This window comes from Triturus cristatus, chromosome 4_1 (genome assembly GCF_964204655.1).
Source record: "Triturus cristatus chromosome 4_1, aTriCri1.1, whole genome shotgun sequence".
Taxonomy (NCBI): domain Eukaryota; kingdom Metazoa; phylum Chordata; class Amphibia; order Caudata; family Salamandridae; genus Triturus; species Triturus cristatus.
Window position 1 is genome coordinate 525972236 of NC_140585.1, and position 24336 is coordinate 525996571.

The 24336-nt window shown below is 44.7% G+C and overlaps 1 protein-coding gene across 2 annotated transcripts in view; it reads right to left on the reverse strand.

Annotated features, from left to right (window-relative positions):
- TM7SF3 (transmembrane 7 superfamily member 3) overlaps positions 1-24336 on the reverse strand; it is a 213197-nt gene that overhangs the window by 31645 nt on the left and 157216 nt on the right. For both annotated transcript variants that reach the window (XM_085652794.1, XM_085652792.1), the window contains exons 7-8: positions 19720-19806; positions 2007-2087 (exon numbers count right to left, since the gene is read on the reverse strand). In XM_085652794.1, the coding sequence (XP_085508920.1) occupies positions 2007-2087; positions 19720-19806 (168 nt within the window). The remainder of the gene's footprint in view (positions 1-2006; positions 2088-19719; positions 19807-24336) is intronic.

The following is a 24336-nucleotide window of genomic DNA, read 5'->3' on the forward strand; positions in this document are numbered from 1 at the left end:
ATGAACATGGAAATAAGCATCCTGCAGGTCCAATGCTAGCATCCAGTCTCCAGGGTCTAGGATGCAGGGAGGAACCTGGGCAATTGTGAGCACCTTAAATTTGTCCTTCCACTGGAAGGTGTTGAGAAGGTGAAGATCTAAAATAGGATGGCTTCTGTCCTTTGACACAAGTAAGTAGAAGGAATAGCACCTAGTTCCTATTCTGAGGCTGGGACCCTCTTGATGGCTCCTTTGGCCAAAAGGGCTTGCACTTCCTGCCGCTAAAATGGTCAAGTGCTACTCAGTCAGCCGAGCTGATGGGGGTAGAAGGTGCTGTGGGGTAGAAAGAAACGAAAGGGCGTAGCCCTATTTGACAAATTGGAGGACTTACACATCCAAAGTAATGTCTCACCACCCCTAGAGACAACATCTGATCCTGCCTCCTACAAGGTGGGTGTGTGCTGAAAAGGGGACACTAGAGTTGTTTTGGAGTTGTGGTAACTGAAGAGGGGGGGGGGGTGAGTAAAATGCACGTTGTCCCCAATACCCACAACACAGCCTCTGCTATGAAATGGCTGAGAAGGGTGTTGTGCTGGCAGTGGGGTCTTCTGCTTGGGATACTGGAAGCTCCTGTTATAACCATATAAAGAGCGAAACTGTTAAGGAAATTACCTGTTAGAGACAGAGTCCCACAGAACATGCTGTAGCATAACTTTCCTTAAATAATTTGAGGCCGGAGATTATTTCTCACCAAAGAGGTTCTGAAATGGCATGTCCATAAATGATGTCTGGACATCCCCAGAGAAGACGTTGACATTATCTATATACGGCGCAGAAGCACCACACTCATGACCATTGCAAGGCCCAAGCAATCAGTTGTGTTCAGGACAGACCAAATAACGAATTTTGCTGCATCCCATCTGGCCTGTATGATTTCGATGTCCACAGTTCCTGCAGAACTGCCAACCGTATTTGACCAACCTGATCCTATAACGCATGACTTTAGCAACCCCAGCAGGCAGCTAGCATTGACTGAGCACAGAGCAAGGTTAGCAGAAGAAAACATGAGTTTGCCAAGAGTATCTCCAAAGTCGATGATGGAAAGGGAAGGTAGCTGGGAATGCAATAGAGCAACATATTTCTCCTGACTGCCCTCCTCTGATCTGTGCTACTGTCAGAGAGGAACAAACACCCTAATTATCTAATTATCTAGGAGACATAGCATTGCAGTGGCATGTGTCTGACCTAACACAATAGATTGCCTTGATAAAAAGCTCTGGCTCGTACAACTTAAAAAAGACAAATGATCACAGCTCTTGGAGGGTAAACAGTTTGTGGAAGCACACAGCTTCTGCCCAATGTAACATTAGGTCCTGTTCTCCAGTATATTGACACCTAGTCAAAGGTCATATGATACTAGTCAGTCCAATGGCATGCAATGTTACTTCTGCGCCCCCTGACATTTTAGTGAACGTACATTAGCATCAACTAATTAACTTATCATACTATTTCACTTTCAGATTGGTGGGTTTTCAAGTCAATCTATCTGATCATCTTAAAATATGAAAGCGGAGAGGTTGTAAAATGTTTGCCTTTGAATTAGGGGCAAAATATAAGACTTGTTACATGATCAATGCCCTATATCTTTGGCAGCCTTAAGTGCAGATAGCTTGCTTCAGTTTACTGGATGTTCCTGGGTAATGGGTATTATCCATCTTGAGAAGTCAGACAGAAAAACCATACAAAATCCAGTCAGTAATGGTTAGATAGGACTTCACTAAAGCAACCACAGGTGGACTCACAAGAGACCAGTTGAGGTGCGAGCAAAATAGTAATGAAAAAAAAAGGTGGAAAGAAGAATTTAGGTTTACCAAAAAGCCTGGCAATAATTGCTCCTCGTGTTTTTTCTGAATAGACCACCCTTGTAAGACCATCAGGTTAATAAGAAGCCTTTCTGAAAAGTGACATGGTCAAAACTTTCAAATTGAATCACAGGGTTTACTTTTGTAACAAGAAAACAGTCTTACCATCATAATCAAGTCTAGTTACTCTGCTTATGAGTACAAAGAACAGGAATCCAGCAATGATGAAGCCCATGAAGAAAAATTCTGAAAATCACCAAAAGAAAAATCAGCCACAAGTATTAGAATGCCTATTTCGCAATAACAAATACAATTGCATTCCATGAAAAGAAAAACGTACTAAACATAACAGATTAAATCCAGGTTATTTTGGCGCATCAGTGACTACATCAGAGATAATTCTCAAGAAGACTCCTATGTAGTGAGATGCCCTGTACTACCACGGGGCATAGGCATCATTAGCAATCTGCCAGACACTTCCAGCTGTGCTCATCCGCCATTGCATTCAAGGATACTGCAAGGTGGTTCGCTATCAGGGAAACCTACGGGCGCTGCAGCCAACTCTAGAGGCACAGAAGCTATTGGTGCAGGACCGCACTCTTCCCTGCTTATCGTAGTACAATATGGCGGTGGTGTTCATGAAAACCTGCACCAGCCTCCCCTTGATGAATGACAGAAAGGCCTTTAATGCAAGATGAATGACCCACAAATTGATTTGAGCCGGGATTCCGTCGGGGACCAGAGTTCTCTAATCTCCACCTCCCCATATGACCTCCCAAAAACACAGCAGTGTCCCTGTCAGCTCTGGGTGGGGAAGGCAGAGTTTTCTATTTCTATTGAGGAGCTATCACTCCAGATAGCAGGGTGCAGTTTTCTCCAAAATCTAAATGGCATCTGACATGTTTTCTTGGCGATGGACCCATTGGAACTTCCTACTGCACTGTAGAGCCCGCATATGCCACCTGGCAGAGTTGCTATGAGGATACAGGAGGCTAAAAGGCTAAGAAGCCGGATAGCTGCACTCAAAGATCGAGGACTGAAGCTGAAACATTAGGATCATAGCCTGAATGTGCCAGACTCGTTGCAATAGAGTAAAGGCCTGAATCGAACCATGTCCAGAATAAATGCAATTAAAAAAACAAACACTCTGAAAATGAGTCTGGTTCGACTTTGGCTTGTTGAAAGCGAAACAAACAAGGGTCTGGACATTCACTGTCATCTGGAGGTGGTCTAGGACTGACTGTTTACAGTCAGTTGATGAGGAAGGGAATCACCGGTATCCCAGAACTCTGCAGATGGGTGGCAAATGCTGCCATTATGAACATCAGAGTAGAACTAGTGAGGCTGAAAGGGAGCATGGCGGACTGAAAATGCTCCTGGTCTACCATGAACCGCAGGTAACATCTGTGGGACTGCCGGGAAAATTTATGAAAATACACATCCTACAGGTCCAAGAACACCATCCAGTCACTAGTCAGGACAGACAGAATGAGCATTTTGAATTGGCCTTTCAAGAAGGAATTTAGCAGGGGCATAGCATAGAGAGTTCAATTTGGGGTGTGAATCTCAAATTCCCCAACAAAAAAAAAAAACCAGTAGGTCACAGAGTGAATGGGTGAGATGATCAAGGTTTGGGATGGACTGTTCCCATAAAGAGCAATACTGATTTGTATTTCATAAGCCTCTGGGACTGATTTAGAGTTTGGCAGGCAGGGTACTCTGTCGTAATTGACTCCCAAACTCAAAGTCCACCTGATTTTGAGCTGGGTGGACCACAAGTTTTACGCCGATGAAGTAAAAGTTACATCTGTGTAAATCTTCCAATGGCCCGCGGGACAGAAATAGGATTAGTCCGAGGTAAACCACCCGACCACCCACTCTGTTTATCGTGGATAATTTTGATTGTTGTTTTTTTTTGTTTGTTTTTTTAACGGTCCATCACCAGCTTTAATTTTATTAAGGGCTAAGAAATAAAAATGGTGTGGATGGAGGAGTGAACTCAGTCAATAGCTATCTGCAAGTAATGGGTAAGTCACTTGCAACATTGTTACTCCTACAAGTTTTAAGTTGAGATATTACAATAGTGCCTTTATTCTGTACAACTGAGTAACTTAGACCCTTGGACATTGAAAGCAATATCAATCTGAACTATTAATTCAAATTTAGGGTTCTCCAGTACCTCCTTACCTTTGTGTTTACAGTAATATCTCTAAAGGGAGCGCATTGCTCACATCATTATGATAACTATTTAGCTTTTATTGGTGGATTGCGCATTGGCTCAATACTGTGTTCGCTTACCACACACCTTAAGTACACCACTGTACCCATACTGAGAAAAAAATAATGATTGGAGCAAAAATATTTTCCCCATAAATAACAGATGTTTGCATTAATAAATATAAAACATGAAAGTCAAATCTCAGCATGAGATGAATGTTATGTGATTCGGATTTATAAAGTGCACCTAAACACGAAGGTCAAATGGCCTCAAGATCTACCATTACCATAGGCATTAGAGAATATTACAGACTGCATTGTAGACTGTGCTGCTTGATTTTGTACTAACTGTAGTCTCTCTATTTGCTGTCTGGATATACCTAAATGATCTAGTTGAGAGTCTATGGTGGTAGCACATCCATGGTGGTGGCATCAACAGACAGCACGGAAAAACAGGTTTCATAGTTTAAGGATATAGAAGTAAGAGGAAATCACAGAGGAACAACAGCATCCAATTTGAGAGATGAATGACTAAGGGAAGGGGCAGGAACAGGAGGTTAAGCTGGGCGGTAGACAACCTCATAAGCTATAATCAGGTGTCGAACTAATACCCACACACCAAGTAAAACTATAAAAGATTGTTAAGAGCACTTCCAGTGCCTGGTATAAAATGTTCCTAGAGGGGTACACAAATCTGGCTTAGTAGGTCTACCAGTTTTATAATAAACTAATCCTAGGATAGATTGAGTCTCAAGGTGCAGGAGCTAACAGTCATCGGATGAAGTGTCTCACAACCTCCATTTCTGATGTGCTTCTCTTTTCTCCTTGCTAGATCTCAGTCACCGGCATCCCTTGACTGCAGCCTGTCCTTACAAAGGTACTGTGGGTTCAGGTTCAATATGTTTGCTGCTTCTCTGGTCTTGACTGGATATTGTTTCCCCACTGACGTTAAAATTTAATCGGAAATGAAATCCTCAATGATATATACTCATTTCATTGTACTGATGTGAGGTAAGGTTTTTTTTTAAACTCCCTACATCGAGTAGGAGTATGAGAGACCACAATATCTTGAAAGATCGAGATGAGGTCTACTTCAAACTAGATGATATTCATTCTTCCAGTAGCAATGACGATATCTTATTTGATCCCGAAATAACTGACCCTTGTGGGCATATCAAGTGCTAAATGATTCTTTTGTTAAAGGGTGGAATTCACTCTGTGTGTGGTCCTATATTAGTTCAAAGTTCACTGAAGTTTCAAGACTCTTGCCAAACAGGTTATTAATATGAGTTTTGAGTGCAGCTTAAAGGATCAGCATTGATGCCTGCAATACATAACAGATTGCATCCGGGAGAATTCTCACCTTTGTCTACATTTGCATGAATTGTTATTGCTCCTCTAGCAATGTTGTTATATCTGATGGACCATCTTGTCATGGTCTTCTTCTACCCTCAAATCTTTCAGGAGATTAACTTTCAGGTAGACACTCTTATCTAACTCTAGATTCTTCACCTTTTGAATCTCTCCAGGCACAAGTCCGGATCTGGAAACCTCTGCAATAGCTCCTGGGTGCCAGCACATGGTGGCTTCAGTCACGACTCTGTCTCACCTCTTGACGACAGAGCTGGATACCACCTATGCAGTATGACATCAGTTCATCTACAGGAACTTTCCATAAGTTAAGGAATGGAAAATGAGTGAATTCCTGCTTAGAATCTTTTTACCTTTGAAAAGTTCATCCCTCAGAATGGGGAATGGGTGGGAGGTGATTTATCTGCAGTTCTAGTATTAATCAGACTTGTTCTTCCGATGGATTTAGATGGCAGATTTTTCACACAAATGCAATACAATGTCAATTGTTGTAGATCTAAACAGTAGATTTGACCAATTAGTCTTGCAAGACCGAGCTGGCAAAATATCCCACCCTGTGGATCTGAGTTGATGCAGACGATGCCAGATGAAGATATGGACACCCATGTAGCAGTTTGGCAGAAGTCTGTAGCAGCCTTTGACCCAGTAGAATGAGCTTGCATGTCCGCTGGAGGTTCGTTTTTGGCCAACCCATAGCACAGCTTAATTGAAAGGACACACAATCTTGACAAGGTCTGTTTCTGTACGGCCCACCTAGTTTTTTGCTTCAGTAAATCCAACAAAGAGGTGGTTGTCCACACAGTCCTTTCAAGTTCGAAACTAAGGGCCTGCTTAGGATCTAACTGATAAAGCCTCTTCAAATACATAGAGGCATACGGGAGTGAGAAGAATGCAGGGAGCATGACAGACAGCCCTAAATGAAAGTGAATCCCCACTTTCAGAAGAAATAAATACAGATTGTAAAACACCACCTACTCTGCAACTGTGCATTGGTTCAAAGAGAGCACACATCAGAAATGTAAGAAACAAATTACGATTTCCCTGCAGCATAATAAATAACGCCGGGGAAACATAAAAGAGAGGCCCTATAAGAACCACATCACAATGGGTGAAATTAACAGAGGGCTGATCAGGCACACAAAGAATAGTCGATAGGACTGATAAGTAATCCTTTATAGAACCCACAGCAAAACCTTTCCGAGCTAAAAGATAAAATTAACCGAAGAGCAGACGACAGCTTTGCCTGCAGTACCTTGAACCAAGCAAAACATTTCAACCAACGGTCAGATCAAATACAATTTGTGAGCCTGCAGTGAGCAGCCATATTAACATCCACTACTTACAACTGAAGATCTGAGCCCCTATGTTGATTCCGCTCAATCCCCATGTATGGAGGCGCAGGTTGTGAAGCTTCAGATGCAAAACCCTGCCATGTTGGGACAGCAGATCCTCCCAATGAGGGGGCTGAGGGGATATGCATATCCTCAGATCCAGTAGGTCTGCATACTAGACTCACTAATTCTAATCTGGGCAGATCAGGATGAGCTGTGCTCAGTCCCTCTTGTCCTTTTGCAGGACCCACAGAATCAGTGAGAGGTGGAAATGTGTAATGGAATCCGGAAGCCCCATCAAAGGTGGAATGCATCTCCTAGAAAGCTTCCAGAAGGGGATTTCAAGGTGCAAAAGACTGGACACTAAGCGCTCTGTGTTGGTGAGTAGGTTTGACAGTCAGGTGGCATTTGCACTGTTGGGTCGGACCTTGAAGTCGATGTAGTATGGTGACTGCCCCCCACTTTTCTGTGCTGCTGCCAAGGTGGCCAACATGGGTTGTCTAGTTATCTAAGATACTTTGTTAGCATTTCAGTGCCATGCGTGTGCCCTGGAAAGGTCACCCTTATACAGCTGGATGGATGGATGGAATGATGGCAGATGTGGATGGCGGGCAATTTCTGTGGCAGCACACAGCTTTTGCCGAATCAAAAAACATGACATACTCTATGTTAAAAGAAAGACATTTTGATTTTCTTTTTTTAATGAAACTTTTATGAAACATTTTTGCAATATTGGTGCTTTTTAGACAAATGTGGTAGATTTTCTTTACATATATTCATTTATAAGCTAACCCCTTGATAAAGCCAATGTGCCAGCTTTTTATATATTGGTGTTGTGGCTCTTTTACAAAGTCAGTAAGTCTGAATGAGTACGGCAGGACCGCAAACCAAACCATACACTACGCATGCCAGAAGACCATATGCTGCGGGAGTTAGGGAGCTTGTAGGGGGTAGTGTGTGGCCTCTGGGCCCGAACCCCACCCCGGCACAGCTGAAGGTAGTGCACAGTGTGGGGTTGCTTTCCTGCGAGAGGGCTCATGCAGGGTCTGGCAGGGAGTTGGGTGCAGGGCCTGGCTGCAGGCCAGGCCCCACTCCCAACCCCGATGCCGTCTCGAGTGAACTACTCTGTCTCACCCAATACGGCTCTCTATATATCCGTTACCTCCACTCTGACTCACCCCAAACATCATTCTACTATTATGATCTCCAAAATTAACCTTTCTATACTCCTCCCTCCTTGGCTCACCCAAACCTTACTTTCTAAATTCTTCCCTTGTGTATCCCTTCTTTGACTCATCCAAACTTCATTTTACTATGTACCCATAATCCCTTTCTACAGACTCTTTCCTCCATCTCTCTTTTTACTCATCCCAAACCTCATCTTACTACTATGATCTCCGAAATAATATTTGCTAGACTCTTCCCTCTTCTATCCTTCCATTATCCTATTCAATCCAACTAACAGACTAGCATGTCCACCACTCAAATTAACTCCTATTGTCCTATACTCATCCACCACAAATCCCTTTTGGGCTCTGGAGTAGTGTGCTACTCAGTGAAAGCACTACGATGCCTCGTCAGGGATAGTAAGCGATATAGATATATATATATATATGACAGTACAATACCTCCAGAACAGGGGTCATTACTGATCGGTAAGGAAATATCTGCAGAGATCTACTCTTTCAGGGGACCTGTCAGTTGATTGACTATTAGAGAGGTTCCAAAAGAATCTAGCCAAATATACAGCCCGAGAACTACTAGATAGAGGGCACAGGACCACAATCTGCCCTGCTTTTGTCAGTACCACAATGCAGTCATGTTGTCCAATAGGACCTGAACAGACCTGCCCTTTATGGAAAGCAGAAAGGACCAGACTTATGGTGCACAGCTCTAGCACAATAATGTGATGGCACAGCTCCCTTGCTCTAATCTCCACTTCTCCCAAGTGACCTCCCCAACCCAAAGTGGATACGTAGTCACTACTGCGACGTCCTGATGAGGCATGGAGAATGGCCTACCAAGTCATGTTGGCATAAACCATCTACCACAGAAGGTTCCAGGGTGCTTCATCAGAGATATGGATACCCTTCAACAGGCACCCCCAGTATTACACCCAAGTCTACTGCAGGACCTGCATGTGCCAACAAAATTGAGGTATCAGCAATATGCATGAGGCCAGGAGACAAAGAAGCCTCAAAAGGGACTACAGCTCGTGCCAGAAATATCCAGGACTCATTGCAGTTATGGAAAGGTCTTCAAAATGACTGTGTTCATAATGGTCCCTATTAAGTGAACATGACATTTTGGTCATTTGATCAAGAAGTCCAAGGTGGCGAGCCGGAAAAAAAGTTGTATGAAGGTGGTTCAAGACTGAGACAAGCCCACCTATAGCAGCCAGTAGTCGAGATACGGAAACACAGGTATCCCTGACCTGGGAAGACCGACCGCAATCACCTACATCACCTTTTTGAATACACAACGGGCTGAGGTAAGGCTGAAGTGTCGGGCAGTGAACTGAAAATGATCCAATCCCACACCAAAACTCAAATAGCACCTGCAGGACCGGCACATGAAAATATGTGTCCTGCAAGTCACTGGAAACCACCCGGTATCCGGGATCAAAGGCCAACTGTACCTTGACTAGCGTCTGCATTTTAAAATTTGTCCTTCTTGAGGAAGGTGTTCAGAAGCCTGAGGTCTAGTATCGTCCTCAGCCCCTTGTCCTTGGGAACAAGGGAGTACCATCATTGCACCCTTGGCAAGCAATGTCTTGTATTCCATGCGGAGAATAACAGCAAGGTCTGGTCAAAAAAAAGAAAGAACAGTGGGGGAAGAGAGACAAAAAAGGGAGGGCAAAACTAAACTGACAATTTGAAGGACCGAAATAATTGTAGATCTGCTGAGTAGGCAAAATCGAATTCTGCCCCCTACTAGGCCCAAAGTACCATTGGAGGGGAAACTAAAGTAGTTGGGTGACAGCTGAAGCAGGCAAGGAGGAAGAGGACTGCTTCATCTGCTGATGGCCACATACTCTAGACTTTGCAGAAACCAACTGGCACATTTCTAAACGTGAGGAAGAAATTTTACTCACAGGGGATGAAAAGACCCCCTACTTTTACACCCGGTCGAAGATGCATAAAAATAGGACCCTCCCCCCCGGGCCGTCCATTCGTCTCGGGGATAAGGTCCCTCTCGGAGCCTCTATCCAGATTTTGCGACTTCTTTTTAAAGCCCCTTGTTCAGAAGATTCCCACTTACCTGAGGGATACCAAGTCTGCTAAACCTATTGCAAGACATCTCTGTGGATGATGACATGACTATCCTAGTAAGTCTCGATATTTAGAGTCTGTATACGAGCATCCCACAAGACGATACCATAAAAGAGGTCAGTAAAGCACTGGCAGAGGCAAATTGGGATTTCCATACACCTCGCCAATTCATTATAGAGTGCGTCCAACTAGCACTCAAAGAAAACGACCGACTTCGTAGGGGACCTTTTTCTCCAAATCACTGGCACCTCGATGGGCAGCAACTCTGCCCCCGGTGTGGCGGGGTTGTACGTTCATGATTTTGAACAAAAATATATACTGAACGATAATCCCTACAGGACGTGGATCTCTTTTTGGAAGAGATACATAGATGAAGTCCTTGTCATTTGGCAAGGACCAGAGACAACTCTGACCGATTTCCTCAAGTGGATTAACACATGTGATAGGAATCGGAAGTTTACGCATTCCATTGACAGAAATGAAATGGCATTTCTGGATGTAACCATCAAGAAAGAACAAGGTAAATTTGAAACAAGGACTTACCATAAACCCACTGCTAAAAACAACCTACTGGAATTTAGCAGTTTCCATCCGAGAGCCCTGCGGGAGAATCTTCCCTATGGGCAGTATCTCCGCCTTAGGAGAAACTGCAGTAAACTGGATGATTACCGCATTCAGGCGGCTGCCCTATCTAAAAAACTGAAAGATCGTGGGTACCCCGCCTGCATTCTGAGAAAATGCCAAAAACGCGCAAGAAATCAGCCACGAGAAGTGCTGTTGGATGATAATCCTAAACAAAGCAATGAACCTCCCCTCACCTGCGTAACAAGCTACAGTATAGTTTCAAATGAGGTCACTAAATCCATAAATAAGCACTTGAGAATTTTACAAATGACAGAAAATGGGGAAAAACCCTTTTATTCAAAAGGAGTCTAAAGGATGCCTAAGTCTGAACCAGCCCAAGGAAGATACGGAAAAACTCCTACCCCTCAGTCTTCAATGCCTGAGGCCTTCCAGATGCGATTGGACACTTCCCATGCGGGAATTGCAGCGTCTGTCATTTAACATCACCGGCAAAAACCCTTGGTTTAGAGCCAAGCAAAATCTGGACCTTAAGGTCACACACCAACTGCAACTCGACAAATGTTGTGTACTTGATCACATGCCCTTGCGGTCTTAGATACCGGAGAATGACTAATTTTTGTGCTAAACAACGTATCTGAACACAGAATTAACATCCGTTGTCAAAAAAAAAAAAAAAAAACTCGACTGGCGGAACATTTCCTGCAGAGTAACCATACCGCCAATGACCTCAGATGGACAATAATTGAGCAGATGGTGTCTAGCACAGAGACGTCCAGACTCTTGTTTGAGAAAGAACAATGGATTTACCGATTGTCTACCCATAGACATGGTCTAAAAGAGAATATACCATGGAATTCGGTCAAACGCAAATAAGATCAATCGCCCCCCGGAGTTTGAAATGATCTAACACCATTTAGACGTACACACCAGGCAACCAGTGGCCGTGTACTCCAGCATTTAGCCTGTCAAATGAGCAGCTGTCTTCCTAGAACAGAGATGGGAGGTATCCCTTTGTCAGCATTGAGCCTTGCTGGCCCTCGATAGAGAAATGTGTGTAACTTTTTGTCCACACCAGTAATCTGGGACTATGTGTATTTTCATTGTAAGATCCTCAACATGTGGTTAGTACAAACAAACTGACCAGCTAATCTGTATCCACTAGGTTCTGTTTTAATTAATACCCTTCCCTGTCCCTGCAGATCGATCTGCCAGCAAGTATGACCTGGCGCTAGTATTGCAAACACTATGCACTGTTCAATCAATTCTGTTCAATTGAGTGCTCCAAGTAATTATAAAAAATAAAAATAAAAACATACACCTTGTGTGGAGCGGTGCATTACTAACAGTGCTTGCTTTATTGATACCATTCCTTGTCTCGGCACATCGATCTAGCAACATGTAATAACTGACGCAAGTCACATTTTTTATACCGTTTGATAAAGTTTTTCAAAAAGTTTTGAAGAAAAGCATATGGTGAGAAGCGGCGCGTCACCACCAGCGCTTGCTTTGGAGATGTGCCGACGTGTTTATGCCTGACATTCGTGTCACTATGCCTCTGACGTAATGCAGAAATCACCAGCCTTTCCCGCAGAAGCCATGGTTAAATACAGCCGACGTCCGGACCCAGGTATCCACGGGGTCCTGGACCGGCAACTGAAAAGGTACCATAAGCGGGAGATCGGTCTTGGAGTAGTGAATACCTGTCCACTTCAAGCCAGCACGAGGTAAAATTTTGCGTGTATCCATATTTCTCGATATGAGCCTGACACTTTTTTTATCTAGAGTGTGACTACAGACCGACCCATCCCGGTAGGATCCATGGGGCAATAACATATCACCTCAGATGTAAGCTATCGCTTTACTTTGCGTCGCTTTCACCATGCTTGTGGTGTGTATGGTATTCTCCCTGTCAAGTGATACTCACGTTATTTGGTCTTTAATTTTCCCTTCTTTCTTTCATTCTGTCACCAGCCCTCAATTTGCAATGGCTTTGGTAGAACATCGTAACCGGCAAAATACGCCTCACAGGTAGTTTTTTTTTTTAACTACTCTACCACAAGATACAAATATGGTCGTAATAGTGCTAAAACATGCACTCCACACGGGGCATCATAGGTACGTGAGCCTAATTCACGTATGGCAGCACAGATTTTGAAGCGTCTCTTTACAACGCCACAATTTTGACATGTACTTATGATTGATTTGGATGTCTTTCCAATTTGCTTTCTCTTTCAGAAAATCATATTTCCTTTCAGACAACGCTGAAAACAGAAAAACCGTAAGTTTGCGGTATTTACTGCCACAGGAGAGGGTGCACCTTAGCGTGTGCATACCACCGTGACAGTCACGGTCCTGAAGAAAGCCTCGCTAATTTGCATTTGGAGGCTGAAACATGTAGACCGGCAACCTTTCACTGTTTTTATGGAGGGATGTCACTGGTCATTTAATACCAGCAGGACATCCTCATTGTAGTTTTAACCTTACCTTACTTTCCCATCATTAAAAATCTTTAGGTTAAGTAAAGGTAATTTTAACTAGCACCATCTCACTCTGCACTTCAAGAAAACTACCCGCTCTGCTGTAAACAGGCTCGTAGCACACACGAGTGGCATTCAACTGCTCTGGTGGGAACCCCATGATGAAGCATGTCACCAACTAGATTGGTGATTGAGGGTTCTTTTAAAAGCAAATACTACTCCTTCTGCTCTTTGCACATATAATTGATTCTGAATTACTCTTTTTGTTGTTTACACATACTCTACGATCATCCCTTCCTTAGGAGTTATGAAAGGGGTGAAGTGTTTAACAGGATTCTGAAGGCTGCCTATGACAGTCAGCCGGAGGTGGCAAGTAACTTATAGATTTTATGGCATAGTTATTGAAACTGGCGAGAGGGAAAAAGAAGCCGTAATGGAAAGGTGGGGAAGGGGGTAGGCAAGAACTTGCGTGCTATGTTCCCACAAGGTATGTGTAGCATCTCAATAGACATGAAGAGTTCAGATTGACGAAAACTCTTTTGCTTAAGGTATCAATCTTCTTGGATTCCTAAACAAATTATAAGAAGACAAATGCAAGAACCAATTAGCAGCAGACTAGCCAAAATCATCCTTCATCATCAGCCACAATTTCCTCTATTCAAAGTAATCTCTCCTCCTCATTGACAGATTAATGCCTATAACCTCAATGTCTGGGTTACCAGTAGAAGGCAGGAGAGACAGAGACAAAAGAAGGTTCCCAATTAAACTGTTAGCTTACACTTGTCTAAACTTCAACGTTACCAAAGCAGATGCTTTACAGCTGTTCTAGTGGTGACCTGGATGCAAATATCATTTTTGTTATTTAGCCATTACCTAGAATCATGGAGATTTTCTTTTGACTGCTAAGACTATATACAACAAGTCTCGAAATGAAAAAGAGCTTTCTTGGTGCTCATTGTATTTGATCCACTTCAAAGGATGCTGAAAGAAAACCAATAAGGCCATAGGAATCACATTGTAAAATGGAAAACCTGTCCAAAATACGGCTTATCCCAAGGACCCGAAGAAAAGGTATTAAGATTCCTCTTGTCCTTTGCAGCCTGCATAACAAGACTCCCAAGAGATGGGTGCTGTGTGAGGAAGGAAGGATACCCTGAAACCGGTCAGGGGTGCTAAGCATGGCTCACAGGTGGACCGGAATGCAGTCATATGGATCTCAGTTAAGGCCTTGTTAAACAGCAGAGAAGGCTCAGATGTCAATGGCACATGCTGCAGAATTTCTGTTCAAAGGTTCACCATAGTTTCCACTGTCTGCATGGCGCTATGTCCTACCACCTCGAAGGAAGACCTTTCCTAAATGGGGGCCTCATGGCCAAATTCAGATTGATCTCAGGTGAAGTGTCTAGGCTACTAGCAATTTCATGGTCTAGATATAGGCCAGTATCAATATAGTTCTGAGAGAAAATAGCCTTTAATCTCCTGTATCACTGCCAACAGGGCAGAGAAGGAGAGTCATTATCAATCACAGGCTGGCCCTTAGTGGTCATATAGCGTGACCTAAGCAAGCTCTTACAGAAACTGGCTCCGGGTCTGCTCGCAGAGCTGGGATGAATTCTTGAACCAGCGCCTCACGGGCACAGGCTTATGCCCCAACAGCAAGAACCAGCATGGGAAAGGTGCTGCACATGGCCTGGCACCAGTGGGTGGCTGATGTGAGTGTGTTGGAAAAGGATCTATCAGCAGAAGCCTGATTGAAGGTTCAAACAAATCCATGGGATCTGGAGGTGCACCAGAGGGACCCAGAACCATTTTAAAGGACTGCAGCATGGATTCCTCAAAGGATTCAATCTGCTGCAGAGTCAAGAATGGCCCAAGAAACTCCAGGTGCATCAGTTCCAGGGCTGGCATTTTCTCAAAATAGGTTGTTGGTGCTGGAATCAACCCAATGGATCATCCACTCCCACTTGCAGGAGCACTGAGGTGGTGACTAATCCAGCTATGACTTTTGCTTAGGTTTAAACGTCTCAACTTTTTTCTTGGATTTACCTGAAAATGGCAAACGGGATTAGAAAAGATCTCATGACTTGGACCGGAATCAACCCCACTTTTTGCATTTTATGACAAAGCTTTGCATCCAGCTCCCTGGTGGCCTTCAGATTGATTAATCCGGAAACCTTTGTCTCAAGATTTGGAGTCATGTTAGGTGCAGAGGCACCAAAAGTGGCCATCATGGGGTCAGTGTCTGACATCTGCTTCCTACAAGTGCAGCAATGCTTAAACCCATGTTGTTTGGGGGTGTTTGTAGCTATATGTGCACACAGTCCAAAAACATTTTTAGAAGAATTGGGTAAAAGCCCGAAAAGGGTTGGGAGCAGATCTCTGGATCAACGTCGAAGAGCATGGAAAAGGGCTCTGGTTCAACGATAAAGAGCATAGAATAGGAGGAACGGATATCAGTGTGCAGGGGTAGTACCTATATGCAGCTCTGTCATTCCATTTGCAGGCGAAACCAAGGTATTAATGGAGGGAGATGGTGCCACCTGCAGGAGCACGGGTGCTATTGCAGAGTATTCCAGGGTCAGTGTGGTATCTGAGGACATTCAAAAGGTGGGAAATATGCAGTTCGATGTACCCAACAGAATGTTAACATTCTCTAATAGATTCCACAAATTCCTATGCATGAACATCTTTTTGACATTCTTGAATCAGGAGTAGTGTGTCCCCCTACATTGATGGAGCCTGCACAGGTCTAAATATTAGGATTCCAGAGTAAGCTCTGTGGTTCCAGAAGATGCTGAATCTTTCAGGTCAGAGTTAGGCTTCATAAAGGCTTCCTTTATTGAAGGAGAGTTTTCCATTTCAATGTAGGCATTCTCCATGGTGGCTTATAGGTTTCGATTCTCCCAATATTATGGCTGGATTAGAGGTGAGATTGAGAAAGAGCAAGTGATACACGGCCTATGGTAATGTTGATGCAGCTGAAATTTGCAGCATAGTCACCACTCAAAGCAGAAAGCAGTGAGAAACAACCCCAGGTAATGAGCCTAAAGTTGCAATGAAAGCTAAAAGCCATGTTTCCTGCAACCCATGGCCAGTTCTGCTCATAAATTAACATCAATTCACAGTTGTTCCTCATCTCAAGGCATTTTCATAATATCTACTGCATTATGAGCAACTTGGTTTGGGCGAGAAGGGGGTTCAGTCTCTTCAAGTCCCCACATTCAGCAATCGGGCCTTCCCACACCACACAGAGGGATACACTCTCAAATGCTGGCCTTAATCTCTGCTACTCTTAAGGGCAAACATTGAGTTTCCACCTATGTCTCCTACTGCTCCCGGATTACTCCGCACGTGTCCCGCTGCACCTACCTACCATCTGGAGTTTATCTGTGGAGTCTCTTCCAACATCCACAATGCCAGCAAGCCTACACCAAAGAATGTGAGGAAGCTGGCCAGAGCGGTCCCAGGATCAGATCCGTTAGCACAAAACATCTTCCACAGACTTGTATGTTCACGGCGTGAGAATGGGTACATTTCTCATCATTGTGAGCAGCCACTACACATTGCAGGGTGCTCCTGCGAGTTTGGAAACACCCCAAAGTTTTCTGTATTACTTCTTTTTACATTTGTTTCAGAGATCAAAGCAATCTGAATGAGACCGGTCCATCGTCAGAGCCCATGTTCTGATGCTTCACTAGGACACATCTTGTTGGGTCCCAACAATGGCCATGCCCTCACAATTTACCCTTTAAAAGACTCATCGCACGCAAATGTGTATTATTACTCTCATGTTTATACTTCAGAGACACAATGAATGCCTGTCCTCGCCAAATCAGTCCTCTATGAGAATAACTTTTTACAGAACTAGCTTTTCACTTTCATGTCCAATGCACTGTGGCCCTTGGCAAAATATGGTTGCAATAAAAAAAAAAAAAGATTAATTTAGCATTTAAAAAATGTATTGCAAGAGAAGAATAGCATAAAATTATCTTAATTAACATGCAGTGGCATCAATGTCTTGTAAAACTGCTTTATTTAGGCATATTTCCGAGTGCCACCAGGCAGCCTGGCAGCTGTTTAATATCAGAAATAGCCATGTGCATTGCAGCAGGATTGTACTGCCATGTAGCAGCATGGTACGGACAGGTATATTGCCTGTAATGTAACATTGTAGATCCTTCAGCTGGCAGGCCAAAACCCTCAGAGGTGGAAGAGAGTCTGATGCACTGCTGGCCCTAAGTGGAATTTATATAGAGATATTGCTCCAGTATACCATGTTTATAATGCTTAAGAGTTTAAATATGATCTTGCAGTTTCCATGTGTCAATTTTGTGGCAGATACTGTGTTATTGTTTTCTCAGACTCTGGATCCTCGATTCTAGATCGCTCAAAGTTTCTACATTGTCCATGTAGGCATACTCCAGACGGGACAGCAGTGATCTTTGGATTTCAACCCAATAATTAGACTGTATAAACTGATAACTTGAGCTCTTAACGTCAACATTAGCGTGATGGAAATGTCCAGATTTTGCAGAATACAAACCATTTTGTCCTGTTTTAAGCGAGTCAAGGCCTGAGTAGGAGTAAATCATGCATAAGTTGTCCAGACTCGCATTTGCATCAGGGACCTCTGAAAGAAACTCAAGCTGCCTAGTACATGTTCTGAAGAAGATGGCCAGGCACAGATTGCATCACACTGTAATGTGTGGTGGAGTGAAACAGAATGACAGTCTTAATATGGACTGCAAATGGAGGAGGTGGGAGAGCAAATTCCCAGTGCCTTACTGAACAGGTCACCTCTTGGGTAACTGCCCACACAGGGTCCGTGACGAGATGCCACAAGGCTCCTCATAATTGTTGCTTGGTTTAATACTTGCAAGTGGTCTCTGACTCGAGTAATTGATCACCACCATTTTCAATTTTAGATGTTCGCAAGCATTACCCATTTCTGCTGCCAAATTCTGAATGGGTCGGATATTAGGCATTTTTCGGTCTAAACCAGGTCTACTTCTAAATGTAGGTAAATAACCTACACCTCAAGGGGGCAAATATGGAAAAGGCGGGCTTGTGAAACAAACTGTAATATTGTACTTTCCAAAAGGCCCCCAAGTTCTAGAATTAGGTCATGCAGACTGCAGTGTTTAAAAACATTTAGCAGCAAATTTCCTGCCCAAACGATTCCTACGTAAAAGAACCAGGTGCTTAGATTTAATTTCTGAGGCGAATGCTGAGAACGTGCACCTTTCTTTGCACTTCTGGAATTTCATGACTACAGAAGGTCCAAAAGACACAGATCACAGTCTTTATGAAGTGTGTACTTCAAAACGGTCGGAGGTTGACTGGTATTAGGGATTAATGTTGATCATAAATTGTACTCAGAAGCTCAGATATATCCAGGTCTATGGGTAGAGCCATGTTGCAAACTGGTATCCTTCCACAGGAGAAGACAGTCTGCTTCGGAGCCTGAAGGGATCATAGAAAAGTCTCCATAGACTAAGCGACCCTGCTAAGGAACTCAAGAAAGAACAAAATGATTAAATCACAGAGGTGCAAGGAACTAAGCCAGCAGCAAAGCTGCCACAGCCATCCTCCCTCATCATCCGCAATTTCTCCTACTCAAGTACACATCCCTTCTACTTGCTGGTGGATGACTGACCTCCACATCCCCGTTTGAATGAGTAGTAAGGGACAGAAAGGACAGCATAATGTCCCCGAACAGCAATTTATCAACTCGCACTTGTCCAGGCATCAATGATACAAGAGCACAGGCTTTACAGCTGCTCCATAAGTGATGCATTTTTTTAATACTTAGTGGGGCCATTCTATGGAATGAAACAACATAAAACAAATCTCTAAATGAAAACGTGAGAGTTTCCCTGGTGCTCTTTACACTGAAAAAAAATAAATAGTCATAAGAATCCAGGTGGGGAACCATTTGGTAAAATGGAAAACATGGCCGAAAACATCAGTAAAAATACAAACTGCAAAGAAAACTACAGATGCAGAGCATCACAAAACCTACATACCTTAGAATAAAAAAAAAAAAACTTTAAAAAAAAAAAAAAACAGTTTACTAGATCTGTTTTGGGAGCTGTAAAGCTGCATTACGTCTGTAGATCGATAAATAAAACACCCATACACGATGCTAGATGCGTGTGTTTGGAAGCAAACTGGCTTAGCCCATCCCGCTAGCTGTGAGCCACCTAACCAATGACTGAAGGGAGATATTCTCATTAATTGGTATTCTTTTTTTCCAAGGTATTAAGCAAAAGGCAATTAATTGAAATAAAATATATTAACAGACTGTTAAACAATGAATGCAATGCTAAACCCTAACGTATTAAACAACCAAATAAAAAAAATAAAAAAATAAAAAGAGACAAGAGAAATGAAAACACTTTTCATAAGGATCATTGTTCATTTTTTCACCATTTTAGTCAGGGATACCACTAACGATATGATAAATGTACTCTGTGGTAAATTAAAAATTTTGCATTACCAGGAAATGTAAAACACCTAGTGGGCAGCCAGTGCTTGTAAATCGGTGTTCGAACATTAGGATATAATCTAGACAGTAAGGGTAATTTAAAAACAATAAAACAAATTGGGTTTTTAATTTCCATACCTGTTTTCAAGAAACGTTGTCCAAAGAAACAAACGAAGAGACCAGCGATAGCAAACAATGTAAAAAATACTTTGGTCGAAACTCTTCCTAAAAATAGGTTCAGAAAAAAGCGACATGTTAAATTTGCTTTTGGAACCAAGCATTTCTATTTGAAAAATTAAAAAACATTAACATTGAAAACTTCAAGGTAAAAAGGTCAAGAGCGACAATAGATCAGTGTTTAATTCATATTATATAATTTCCTAAACTAATTTACATCTATTAGGAGTGCCAAGAGACCAGACAAATAGCAGATGATGCTACACATTTAATAATTAATAAGCTGTTGTACTACATAATTTATAGGTTACTTTGGATTAAAGATTTACAAAAAAATCACAGCACTGAAATTACATTAAACATGGTTATATTCAGTTTGTGTGCACGACGTGATGTAGGTGCAACAACAGTTTACAACCTACACATGGTTTATGCTGTGGTATTTTTTGAGCTGCGTTTGCTTTAAGAAGAGATCATTTTAAAAAGATTTAACCAAAACCAAGTTGCATGTGGTTGTTTTTGGAAAGTTAGGTAAAATCACCTTGGAGGGTCCTCCCTAATGGTAAGGTTGTTTACTTTTTTGATCAGTAATCTAGTTAAAACAGGCAAACTATGAGGCAGTAAACAGTGTTTTTCTCATGCCCATTTCGCTGTACTGTGGTAAGAAACTGGAATTTGACCTTTGCACTGTTGTAAAAGTTGTGTGAATGTCCGTTTATAAATACACTTGCTCCAAACAGCATGTGTAATTTGGCCACACTTCCCTTCACTGGCATGGCATACATTTAGTTATCACTTAAAGTGGTGAGATGCACAGCGGCGTAATCCACTTTGTCAAGTGTTTAAACCAATTCAGAACTTTAAAGGCGTGCAAGCTTGTCCGCGCTCCGCCCCATTGCGCTGCAATATTAACAAAACACGAGGGAACCTACTCAGATTCACCAAGCTGCACAGCGACATATCTGAATGAATCAAATGAATTAAATTCAAATAGTTTAATCCTCTGTTTATCCATATTTTCCACTTTTACTTTTTTTTTTTTTTTTCATAGGGAAGTTTAATTTATTTGTGGTTATGAAGCACTGCATGATTTTTTTTTTTTTTTTCGAAACCGTTTATTACAGGACTCAAAATTTTTTACAGGTATGGGCCTACAACCTTCCGGCCGGCCGCTAGCAATAAAAGGAGCATACGGTATACATTTGTGAAACACATGGTGCCGCTGCCGAGCATTTACAGGAGATAACATCGTTGCGTGCCACATTATGCAGACCCCATCATACGGTTCCATTTTAAATTTAAAGCACAGCAAACACAAACAAACCCACAAGGCAATCCTCAATCGAAATAGCAACACGTGCTCCCCTAGAGGGGGGAATCTAGCCATCCATAGGAATCTCAAGAGGGGGGGGGGGGGGGGGGGGGGAGAGATCAAAACTAGGATTGGGGACACCCGATGCCCAGGTACCGGGGGGATGAGTTGGCTAAGGGGACGGGGCCGGCGATGGATCAGGCAGTAGGGGTGGAGCACAGATTCCCCCGCGGTAGGCGTTCCAGGGGCCCCACACTTTCACCCATGTCGCAGGCTTACCTCTCGCCACATACACCACCTTTTCCCGAAACATGCACCAGTCCATATGCTGCTTCCAGGCCGAGACTGTCGGGGGGCTCTGGGATCCCCACAGCTGGGCAATATCACGCTTGGCAACCATATATCCCAGAGTCACCCACCACGTCTGCGGCACCGAGTAGTCGGTAGGCTCCCACACATTCAACAGGCATCTCCTCGCTTCGGGCAACAGCGCCACATGCGTGACCACTCGCAGCACCTCATGCACACCTCGCCAGAACCCCTCCACTTGCGGGCACTCCCAAAGGATATGCAGAAAGGTCCCCAGCGCACCACACCCACGCTTACACAAACCGTCCTCGGCGTAGCCCATACGCAGGAGCTTTGGCCCCGTCATATAGACCCTGTGGAGTATCTTGAGCTGGACGAAACGAAGGCGAGCCGGTATGGCCACCTCTTTCGGGGAGGCCACCGCGGAGATCCAGTCCTCGTCGTCCAGCTCCAGCCCATCGGCTACCCAAGCCTCACGAAGGGCAGTCAGCAAGTCTGAGCGATCGTTGATTAGTTTTTTATAGATCAGTGAGATCGTGCTGTCAGGGACGTGTCCGTCCAGCACTCTATCCTCCAGGGGGGAGCACTCCGGGATGGAGGCAACGTCCGGAAAGACGGAGCCCAGCGCATGCCGGACCTGCAAGTACCGAAAGTACTCGCTGCCCTGCAACTGAAATTCTGTCTGCAGCATCTCGAACGTTTTAAATCCTCCCCTCGTCCAGAGATCCCCCACTCTGCTGATGCCTATTAAATCCCACTTCTCAAAGCCCTTCGAGGTCCACAAGGAGTCCAACCGCTCAGATGCGTATAGTGGTGACGCCCGGGTCAAACGGTCCTTCCACCCCATTGCAGTATTAGCCGCGTGCCACACTTGCACCATGACACGCGTGGGGCCCGTCAGGCGAGCGTCGGGCGCGCTAGAGTAGAGCGCTCGATTATAGTCACCACCTGGAAGTAGCATCCTGTCCATTTCAAACGCAGGGTTTAAGGCTGGCCCATATAGGCCCTGATTAATTGCGGCTAGCTGGGAGGCCCAATAATACCGTTTAATATCCGGGAGGGCAATCCCCCCATCATACCAGGGGAGCGTCAGCTTAGCCAGGGCAATACGTGGCCTCCCGTCCCAGAACAGGCAGCGCTGCAAACTCTCCACTTCTCGGAAGTAGCGCGCTGGGACAAGGTCCATCGTGTTCTGTAACGTGTATAGGAAACGCGGCAACGACATCATTTTAAACAATGCCGCCCGGCCGAGCGGCGAAAGCGGCAAACGCCGCCAGCGCGCGACATCCTCTTTCAGACGCTGGAGGGGGGGGAAGCAAGTTCCGATCATACTGAGCCTCCGGGTCCAGAGTAATGAAGACACCCAGGTACCTAAATCCCTGCGGGGCGACCTGGATCGGACAGCCCCGCGGGAGGATAGGAGCCTCCCCAGAGAGAACATACACACACGATTTAGCCCAGTTGATGACCAGACCGGAGTTACGACCGAATGAATGCAGAACATCAACTAGTACAATGAGTGATTTACGTGGGGAAGCTAGGTACAAGAGGATGTCATCAGCGTATAAGGATACGCGGTCCGCGTACTCGGGGGTCCAGCGGAGACCACGGATGGAAGGCTCCCACCGCAGCCACTCCGCCAGGGGCTCCAAGGCAAGTGCAAAAAGGAGCGGCGATAAGGGGCAGCCCTGTCGAGTGCCGCGGCCCAGCTCAAACTGAGCCGATACTCTTCCGTTCACCACCACCTGCGCCAATGGGCCCGAATATAGCAATTTGACCCAACTGATGAACCCTGGGCCAAATCCAAACTTCGCAAGCATCGCCCAAATATATGGCCATTCAAGCGTGTCAAACGCCATGGTGGCGTCTAAGGACGCCAAAATGGCCGGCTCCCGTATAAACGGGGCACGTGCGAGCACACCGTGCAAACGCCGCAGATTAAGGGCCGTGTTGCGATGAGGAATAAAGCCAGACTGGTCCTGATGAACCAAATCGCCCACCACGCCGACCAACCGATTGGCCAGTACCTTAGCGAGAATCTTGGGCTCCGCATTCAGCAGCGAAATGGGCCGATAGGATGTAACCCGGTTCCGAGGTCTCCCCTCCTTGTGGATGACCACGATTGTAGCCAGACGCTGGTCCGGCGGGAGGGAGCCCACCGAGTGTGCGGCCAGGAACATAGCCCGGAGGTGGGGTGCCAGCGTATCCGGTCGTAACTTATACAACTCGATAGGGAGACCATTCGGACCCATGGCCTTGCCGGAAGCGACCGAGCGTATGGCGAGGGCGATCTCGTCGGAGGTGGGAGCGGCGTCCAACGACACCCTGTCCTCCCCAGAAAGGGAGGGCAGCGCAATATCACTGAGCAGGGCGAGGGAATCCTCTTCCGAGCAGGGAGACACCGGGGAATACACCCCATGGAAATAATCCGCAAAGCAGGAGACAATTTCTTCTGGCTCAGTCACACACACACCATCCGTTTTCTCAATCAGCGGGACCACACGATTCGCTCTCTCTTTTTTGTCCAACCACGCTATAAGCTTACCAGCCTCATCACCCACATCATACAAACGCCCCTGTTGCTCTCTACTGAGGCCCCTGGCCGCCTCCGTGACGAGGGCCCTGTAGGCCGCCTGCTTGAGTTGGAGGACATGTAATGCAGCATCCGTCACCCCACCTTCTAAATTCCCCTCCAACTCGGCTATTTCAGCCTCCATCCGGGTCACCTCCTCCCGCTCGCGCCTCCGGGCATGGGAAATGAGGGATAGGGCCTCTCCTCGGAGTACCGTCTTGAAGGCCTCCCATAGCGGTATGGCCGAAGGCACAGACCCCACATTCTCATCAAAATATCGCTGAAGGGATTTAATCAATGCAGCGCGAATGGAGGGGTCGCGCAGGTACCAAGGATTGATTGGGACCACCCTACCCTCACCCCTCGGAAAGACATCAAAGTGCAG